The 9737-nt window shown below is 41.3% G+C and overlaps 1 protein-coding gene across 8 annotated transcripts in view; it reads left to right on the forward strand.

Moving 5' to 3' along the window:
- The window catches only part of suco (SUN domain containing ossification factor), a 49255-nt gene that overhangs the window by 34768 nt on the left and 4750 nt on the right, over positions 1-9737 (forward strand). For 2 of the 8 annotated variants that reach the window (XM_053488800.1, XM_053488805.1), the window contains 12 exons: positions 211-231; positions 483-538; positions 1421-1512; positions 1635-1715; positions 2862-2945; positions 3876-3963; positions 4141-5280; positions 6474-6561; positions 6675-6779; positions 6885-7030; positions 7924-8015; positions 9298-9353. In XM_053488800.1, the coding sequence (XP_053344775.1) occupies positions 211-231; positions 483-538; positions 1421-1512; positions 1635-1715; positions 2862-2945; positions 3876-3963; positions 4141-5280; positions 6474-6561; positions 6675-6779; positions 6885-7030; positions 7924-8015; positions 9298-9353 (2049 nt within the window). The remainder of the gene's footprint in view (positions 1-210; positions 232-482; positions 539-1420; positions 1513-1634; positions 1716-2861; positions 2946-3875; positions 3964-4140; positions 5281-6473; positions 6562-6674; positions 6780-6884; positions 7031-7923; positions 8016-9297; positions 9354-9737) is intronic. The other 6 variants (XM_053488802.1, XM_053488806.1, XM_053488801.1 and 3 more) reach the window with 5 other exon arrangements.

The raw sequence follows: 9737 nt of genomic DNA on the forward strand, positions 1-9737 counted from the left end.
AGCTACTTGTTTTGCTCTTGCATTCTGCATTTTCATTTTTCATGCAGGTTTATAGCTCTGATGAGGAAAGAGCTTATATTCTTGTATGGAAAATTTTCCACCAAAAAATACAAAAATAGACTTGTTTGTGGCATGAATCTGGTCTCTTTACTGATTATTCTCTTGTTTCTTTTTTCTTCTCTCCACTCCTTCTCCTCCGCCTTGCCTCAGATGTTCATCAAGTACATAAAGGTTAGCATTCTCATGCTTAGACGTTTTGAATGCACAATAATGGGATCTTTGGTGGTAGGGCCTGAGTGTGAGCATGCTCTGGTAGACACTTGCACACTAATCTATTTATTTTTGATGATCACAAACATCACAATAAATGTGCACATGCTTTGCATGTCCTTATGTTGTTTTTGGCTGTGATTGAGATGTAAACATGTTTCCACACTGTGTGAAGTCTTGCTTTCTAACAGATTTTCTTTTACTCCATTTAGGTTGAGCTGCTCTCCCATTTTGGTTCTGAACATTTTTGCCCTCTTAGTCTAATAAGGTAAGGTCTGTCTGTCTGTCTGTTTCACTTGTAACCTTTGATTTGTTATATTTTTAATGAGGTACATGTTTAAAGTGACCTCCAGGTTCCATGATGTCTTTGAGAACTATTAAAGTGAGTCATTTTGCCCTGGCAGAGTGTGTTAGGGGCCTGTAAAGGGGATAAGCCTATGGCAGAGCAAGAGAAACACACACCCCTTTCTATAAGGCAGTTTCTATGCTCGCTGTGAGCAGGGTGCTTTTGACAGTCATTCTGATAGAGAAGTATGATGGCTTAACAAATCCGTGTGCAGAAACTCTACAGTTCCATTCTCTTCTTATGCAGTCAGGCTAGTTAAAGCTGGTTTCTAAATTTGAAATAACAATAAAAAAAACAAAAACATTTATTTCTTAAAGTATACACTTTTTGTTCCAGTTGCAGATTTTTTTCTCAGATCCATGAAAGCTTATTTATTTTATTTTATTTTATTTTTTATTTTATTTTTTTATAAAAATTGATAGATGTCCAAGTCAAATTTGGACCTATTGATTATGCAGAATACGAGAATTGCACGATGTCCAATGACGCACATGCAGACAGACACAAAGAGCAGGCTGATACAGAGCGAGAAAATATATCCTTTAACCTCTCTAATGAGACTTTCTTTTGCTTTACACGCGCGCTGTACGGACACAAAATAAAATATGTCCTATGCACACACGTGGTCCCAGTGTTATAGTAAACAGTAGACGCGTGCACGGATGTTGATTATACCAGTGAGAGACGCGCACTAAGATCCAGCAGGGGAGTCGATAACCCACAATTCTGCAGCGCAAGAAAGAGAAAAACCGCTGTGACGCTTGGTGTCAAAACAAGATGCATGTTTTTCTTTCCATTTCTTAGGGTGTTTGGTACCAGTATGGTGGAGGAATATGATGAGATTGCTGACTCTCAATATCCCTCAGAGAGGGTAGAGTACTTGGATGAGGATTATGGTGAGAATTTTTTTTTCATATTTAATAACCAGAACGTGATGCTCGTTTTCTGTGTTTACACGTTCTGACGTCAGACGTTATGTATGACTGTTCATGTACTTAAAATGTTCTCTTAACTCCAGAACTTCATTTCTTAGATTATCCCCCAGGATACCTTCCATCTGAGGACAAGGCATCGAAGAACCTCCTGGGTTCTGCTACAAGTAAGTATGCGAGCACTTCTTGTCATTTCTCGATGCCTCACAGCCTCTGTGGACTTGTAATTCATTTGCTGATAAACAGTATTGCGTGAATTAAAATGTTTGTTCCAAAGCAAAATGGACTACCACGCTATGTAACTACTTGAGGTAAATGAGATCACGCAAGGATGTGAAATTATCTTAAATGCAAAAATTCCCAGCAACTTCTTTAATAACTCCCAGAATTCCTGTAGTGTGCAAGTGGTGTTGGTGAATGATTGTCTGTACAGTTCACATAGACGGATACATTTCTTCTGCAAGTTCCGAGCCACCTCGGCCAGGATTGTCATTCATGGGCATACGTCCTTCTTTAAAACGTTTGTACTGTGTTTCATCACCATACTGTGCTTAAAGTCTTCTGTAAATGAATTCTGTAAATCGGTCAGTTTTACTTCTTTATTCACCAGAAATTCCATCACAAGTCCCGGTTTTACTTAAATGCCCTTATTTATTTCGGGGGTTTTTAACATACTGACTTACTGTAAATGTTTTGCATTTTTTTTTACTTAGACAGGACTAAAAACGTGGCTGTGATCCTAGGAATATAAAATGCACAACTTGCTGTCAGTTCCGTCTGTGTACTTTGGTTGCTCTGTATCCCCTTTTTCACACTGCATTCACAGAATCTGTACTGACGTAAAAAACAAACAAAGAACCCTGCTCTCACCAGCGCGCAAGCACACATTTCTACTTTTTTAAACGCGTTGACATGAGAGTGAGTGTTAGGGGCTGCTCTGTGCAAAATAGTGCTCGAGCCTCGATGGAGAAGAGGTTCTAGATTAGAAATAAAGGAGACATTCTACATCAGAAATGTTTTGCAGTGCCACTGATGAACCTTGGTATACATCACAAAACATTCAAATATTCTGTCTAAACACGTATGTTTTTAGGCCAATAATAAAAATGGTCAAATAAAACCTTCAGGCTTATGAATATATATAGGGACATAGACTCAGAAAACACCCTTATACACCTCTTTATCATGTGTTTAGAGGGTTAGCAACAATTGCAACATGCATGCATTACGGTGGAATTTAAACTATTGATCAGAAAGTGAATACCAGTTTTCTACTAGTATTTTAAGCATGCATTTTCTGTTTTTCTTCCCAGATGCGATCCTAACCATGGTTAACAACATTGCTGCGAATGTGCTCGGGGGAAAGCCAGAGCTTGAAGATGGAGCTCAGATGGAAGGTGTGCACATGTATTTTTTTGGATTTTCTGTAAACCACGGTCTAATGAATTACACACGCGCTCTCACGCACACACACTGTTTTAGCGATAATGCTTAATGAGGATGGTCAATGTGTTTGTGGAACATGGGGGGGAAAAAAGCTACGGTTCCCTGATCGCTCTGAATAGAGATTTATATACAAGTAATTTTTGTATTAAAAACCTGGTTTACTCCATGCTGCATGCTGTCATAATGTCCAGATCTAGGCACTGTAACTGCGCTTCAGTTAAAAGTTGGTGTTTAAAAATGCAGAGCAGCTCCTCCTTTGCTTTTATACCAATGGAGTCCAGAATAAACAAACCTGCCCAGTGTGGTTACTTTAGAAATTTACTCTGGTGAAAGCATTTTTGTAAAGCTGGCCAAGCATGATTTGCCTGTTTCACTCGTTAAAATTAGTTCACGCTAAGCAAATAAGGGATTTTCTTTGCTTTGTTTCTTAAAAATTTTTTTTTATGACATCTGTGCTCTAAAAGGATAAAGCTCTCATTGATGTGTTTGTCAGCCGAATGCCTCCCAAACTCCTATCGCCTGTCTTTGTAAACCTCATTATGTAGTTTGGGGGTATGTCTCCTGCTGTGTCTTGTGTGAGAGCCAGATGTGTTTCCTGTTAAAAGTAAATCCTGTATATGTGTATGACTCGTGCCCGGAGAAGAAGGCTATATTTCTTGATGAACAATGAGTTCCTTTGTGCGAGAGGGAGAGCTGAGGGAGGATGGGGGTCTTCACTCAGCTGGGGGACGAACCTCTGACGCACACGTGCTCTTTCCTCTCTGGTGGACCTCTCCGACTGCTTTTTTCTTCATTCTCTTTTCTAATTTTGGTTACATCGTTACTTGCTTTTCTGTGTTCCTGTTTTGTTTCTGTTTTTTATGGTCCTTCTCTTCCTGTAGGTAATATCTCTTCAGGGACCGAGAACTTGACAGAAGTCACAGAAACTATGCTCACACCAACCCCGACACTCACGCAGCAACAAGAAGTGTATGTTTTCCATTTATACACACCTCTCTCCCATACATTTTATAACATATACAGTACATACACTGAATTACCGCACTTTCTTTCAGCTTTCGTCACTCCCTGAAATAGAAAATAATCTTCTTATTGGTGCGCATGTATTTGTGTTCATTTGTTGTCATGATTTCTCTGCTTTCCCAGGATGCCCACTCCAGAACCTGATTCCACATTGGTAAATCCGGATCCAGAAGTAACCCTTCCCGAGTCTGCCTCTACTCCTTCACCTGAAGAGAGTCGCATTGTTATCCTCATCGAGGATGAAGAGGAAGAGCAATCTGCACCCACAGTAACCCTACTAGAGGAGGAACGTGATGAAGAGAGGAGGCGTGAGGAGGCGCGCCTCAGAGAGAGCGACTTTTACTGCTCACAGCTTTCCACTTTGTCCTGCATCGCCAGCCTCCACGAGCATCTTCACCTCTGCTGTTCCGCCGCTCTGGCTCTGCAGCGGCTACGCCGAGAGCGCCACGTGCCCGCCAACGCAGATGCACGATCCTCAACACAACTCCTAGACCCCAGTCCAACTCAGACCCCCTTGTCTCCCTCTGAAAAAGCTTCAGATTTAGAACCAACACAAAGCAAAGAGCCCACGCCTACCGATACACTTCCTGTTCCTTTGGATCTGTTCACTGATCCGCCAATTTTATTAGAACCAAGCTATACCTCCTCTCTTCCCCATCACAGCTTCTCTGAGGCTTCGCTCTCCAAAGCCACGCCCACTGAGGGCATTCCTGACTCTCTGCCCACAGACGAGCCCAAAGATTCGATACCACGGTACATGGAACGCGTACCTGAAACACAGACTCTGAGTCTTCCTGGCACCTCTCTCACCTCCACCGTCACCTCCACCACAGCCATTATTGCTGCAACAACTGCTTCAGTTTTAATCCCTGAGACGACCGAGCCCCCTGCACCCACCAAAGAGCAGCCCGTCCATTCCATCCCCACGCACGTCCAGCCTTCAGAAATCTCACCTTCCACAGAACTCCCCGTGTCTGTCCCAGAGCTTTCTGCAGGTGTCGACGATGTCCAGCCCGATATTGCTCATGTGAGTTCTCAAGAAGAGTCTATAGAGGAGGTGCAGAGCACGCTACAGCGCACCGCCACAGACTTCTATGCTGAACTGCAGAACTCGAGCGAACCCAGTTATGCGAACGGCAACGGGAACCACGTGCATGGTTCTAACCAGAAAGAGTCCGTGTTCATGAGGCTTAACAATAGGATCAAAGCCCTTGAGATGAACATGTCACTCAGCAGCAGATACTTGGAAGAACTTAGCCAGAGGTAACACACACACACACACACACTTCAACACTTGCTTATGTGCATTTTTAGAACATAATCCATGTTTAGTACATGTTGTCATTTTAAAAAGCTTTTTGTAATTCACTTTTCCTGACTTTATTAATTAGTCGATCACACTGAGCGCTTTATTAGGAACAACCGCGCACCTTCCAGTTTATTCATCTCTCCATCCATCCACCGTCAATGCTTATCACTTACCCTAGGGAGCGGTCTTTGTGACATCCTTACCAGATGCCCGAACCACCTCAACGGACTCCTTTCCACACAAAGGAGCAACAGTTCTACTTTAAGTCTCTAGCAGATGACTGAGCTTCTCATCCTGTCTCTAAGGAAGATGCCAGCTACCCTTCTCAGAAAAACCCATTTCGGCCCCGTCCATCCACAATCTTGTCCTTTCGGTCATAACTCAGGGCTCATGCCCATAGGTAAAGGTATGAATGAAGATTGACCAGCAGATCGAGAACTTTTCCTTTTGGTTCAACTCTCTTTTTGTCACGATGGTGCTGCAAAGCAGATGCAATACCGCCTCTGCTGCTCCAAATCTCCGGCCCATCTCGCACTCTTATGTCCCTTTACTCGAAGACTCTGAACCAAGACCCTAAGATTGAACTTGAACATGCTGCATTTTATTCCTGTCTGCCAATAACAGAAAGCTGAATCTGCAGTGGACACTGCAAGAACGTAACCAGGCTTGTGTGAGAACAGACCCCATTTGCCACGTTAGAACCAATCAGTCATCATTTAAATGGCAGAGCCTATTTGAGTATTGTTTTTGACCATGTTCACCCTTCATGGTCACAATTTACCTCCTGATAATGGCTTTCTCCGTTCCGTTCTGCACAATGTTATTATAGTGTTCCTTGCACAGAGTGTATACGGTACTGTGAAGAAGTCTGTCACATGCAGATAACTGCTGTAGAGCATGGATGCCTTTAAAAAAAAGTTTCCACATAAAAACTAACACAAAGCAGTTAACAGTAACGAATAAAATAAAAAGTCAATAATTGTTGTAATGACACTTTGCTTAAAACTATCTTCTCACATATAGTTTGTGCAGTTTTGTAAGAAAATTAGCTGCTTAGTTTTACTGAAGGTACAGTAGGTAATGTAATGTAAATGTGGTATATTATTTACACACTGGTGTTTCGTGTTCTGTCTGATCACTCACACAGGTATCGTAAGCAGATGGAGGAGATGCAGCGGGCATTCAATAAGACCATCATTAAACTGCAGAACACTTCCAGAATCGCAGAAGAGCAGGTCAGTAGCATGTTATATCTCCATATAAATGGCGTACACCATGAAGTTTAGGTTTTGGCAGGTATGCCAGATCAGATAAGTTTTCGAGTGATAATGTTTGTTTGTTCATGAAGGATCTGAAGCAGACCGAGGCCATCCAGACGTTGCAGAATCAGCTGGAGAACATCACCAAGCTCATGCTCAACCTATCAGTAACTGTGGGCCAGTTACAAAGAGAGGTACACACTACACTACACTACACTACACTACACTACACTACACCTTTGCCATGTTTGTGCACTGTTTGTTGTGATTTGTGAGTTTAGATGTGACGTGTGTTGCAGGTGTCAGACAGGCAGAGTTACTTGGTGGTGTCTCTGGTGTTGTGTCTAGCTCTGGGTCTGCTGTTGTGTATGCAGTGCTGCTGCACCTCCTCCAATAATAGAAGCTCTCCAATCCCTGTGAGCAACCACTACCCCAGTCCCAAGAGGTACACACACACACATATATATATACACATATTCACATGCAAGACTAATGAAAAGTACATAGAGTACACATAGAGTCTTAACCTGGTGAGATCTTTCAAACAGAACAGGTGTTATGGAGTAAGAAAGACTCACTGGATTAAGTTCATACACTTCCTGAACATGTCCTTTTAATTTTTGTAACCAAACTGTAAACAGTGTTGGGTTTAAAATGGAATAAAGGAAGAGTTATTACTTGGTTCGTCTACTGCACCTCGATATGCTTACCGGCTGGGCCTGAAACAGAGATGAGGGAAAAACACACGCATGTATCATGTGTCTAAAGTTCTGTGTTAATTATCAGCAAAAAAAGCATATTTAGGCTTTTGGGCAGGTGTCTTGTCACGTACATCTCGTACTTCAAAGGAACAAAAGTCTCTCATAGAAAGACTCTTAGACCGATTAGTAGTTTGTTTGTCTGGATATGGGCTATAGGAAGCGTTAGAATATAAGGTAAGAGGAAGTTTAATGAGGCTGTGTTTTAAAGACATAAAGGCATGAGAAAGTTCACACACTATCAGAAAACCTCAACCACGTGATATCAGCCAACTGCATCTTTTCGAACTGCGTAGGGAGTGACTCTGAGATACCCCTATCTGTTCCTTCCGCTCGGATGAGCTTACAGACGAGCACGTTTGGCTAGCATTTCAAACATTGATGAGTATGTGCTAGTATGCCACCCATCCCTCCTATATGAAAGTATGTCTCTTGCTCATCACATACACTGATTTTAAAATTTAGTAAAATATGACTAATATTAATTATCGAGAAAAATGTGCTGCCAAGTTTTGCCAGTGAATACTTTTAACTGTTAATGACATGTGCTTTTTTCCTTATCTTGCTCTCTCACTCCCAGGTGTTTCTCCTCTTATGATGACATGAGTCTGAAGCGGAAAGCTCCCTGCCCTCTGATACGGTCCAAGTCATTTCAGCTGCCCCCTTCAGATGGTAAGAGCTTTCTTTTTAAACCCAAACACAAGGATGTTGCTTTCTCTCTTTATCTGAAGGTTGTTTCTGTTCTGTTGTTTCTGCTCCCTTCCCCTTATACTCCTATCTATTTTCTTTCTCTCAATATCATCCTGCTTTCTCAAAACTCATCAACTCATATATGTCATATACGCTTAGCCTGTCGTGTTGCACCACATTCATCTCTCGATGCAACATAAAGTCCTTGGTGATGACGGCCCCGAAGAAACATGTCTTGGTTCATCATAGTTCAGGATTCTGTGTGGCTTTAAAAAAAAAAAATAGCGAACTGCTAAACATGCAAAGCATGGCTTATCTCCTTTTACTGCCTGCAACATGGACCTGCAGAACAAGTCATTTGCAAGTAAAAAAAAAAATAAAAAATCCATGTAAAGGGATAAAGATCACTTCTGATCACATGTGTAACTGTCTAAGGTGAGATTTCCATAGTGTGTACACGCAACTTTGGTCATTTGTCTCCAAAGTTGCAAACGGTGTCTCTTCTGCTACGTTCACATTACTAGCTTGAAGTGAGTCAACTACGTTTCTCCCTTAATGTGACACAGATATGATATTTTTTTATTTAATTTTACACAAAGCAGATTTAAAAAAAAAAAAAAATCACTTTTTTCACTTTTGTATGTGGTTCAAAATTGGATGCATATCCAATATGCGGTCATGTGACTTAAATTGAGCAGGTCATAATTTGCACAACCTTTTGCCTCTGTACATGTGTCTCTGACGTTAGTCAGCACTGGCAGCGTGTGTATTTTTTAACAGTGCTGGCAGTAGCTGCTAAAACGGCTAAAGCGAGGCAAGTCTGACTTTGTTCCTTCTTCTGAACCTTAACAAATACAACCGACTAACTGCTTACTGTCCCCCAGAGCAAAATACCAGTTGCATAGATGTATTGAAGGGCACTTGTAATGATAAATGTGAACCATCATAACACCATGCAAATCCAATCAGACCAAAACAATCTGGATTGAACACTCTGGCTTGTAATGTGAACGTAGCCTTGTTTCTTATTTTTAAAGCTTGGTGTCGGCCCACATGGAACATTTGCAAGTAGTAAATTCTGACAATTCAGATTTGCTTTTAGTAATTAAGAAAATGGTTTCTGTACAAAATACTATCATGTTGTGAGGATTTTAATCATTTGTCATGTCTCAAGTCCTACTACTTGCAAGTAAAGTCATGCCTGTACATGTTCATAGTTGCCATATCATTCCTTTAACCTGCCCCCCCTCTCTCCCTTCTTTAGTAGGTCCTGATGACTTGTACATTGTAGAACCTCTAAGGTTTTCTCCAGAGAAAAAGGTACAGTGTTCGTTTTCGGCTGCGGTGGTAGGCTGCTGTGCACTGCTGTGCCGAGGGGCTGTGTTATGAAATCCCTCACTTGTTCGGTTCAGGAATACAATGATTTTTAGAACACAGAAACAACAGAGTAAGAAAGTAATCCATGTTTTTACATAATGTAGGAATTGTTTTATTTGGTGCACACATCTGTATAAGAACAAGTAAGTGTTTTAGAACACAGCCCCCGCAGTTTTTCATACTGGTCCAATTGAACCACATCTCTCCTGACTGAAATTTATTTGACAGTGTACAGATCTAATACTTTCTCGCTTCTTATCTTTGTTTTTAACTTGTTTTGGTGTCGGTCATTTAAGGAAAAATGTAGTTGTTGTGTTTTATGTCAAC

This window comes from Clarias gariepinus, chromosome 27 (assembly GCF_024256425.1).
Source record: "Clarias gariepinus isolate MV-2021 ecotype Netherlands chromosome 27, CGAR_prim_01v2, whole genome shotgun sequence".
NCBI classification, from domain to species: Eukaryota; Metazoa; Chordata; class Actinopteri; order Siluriformes; family Clariidae; genus Clarias; species Clarias gariepinus.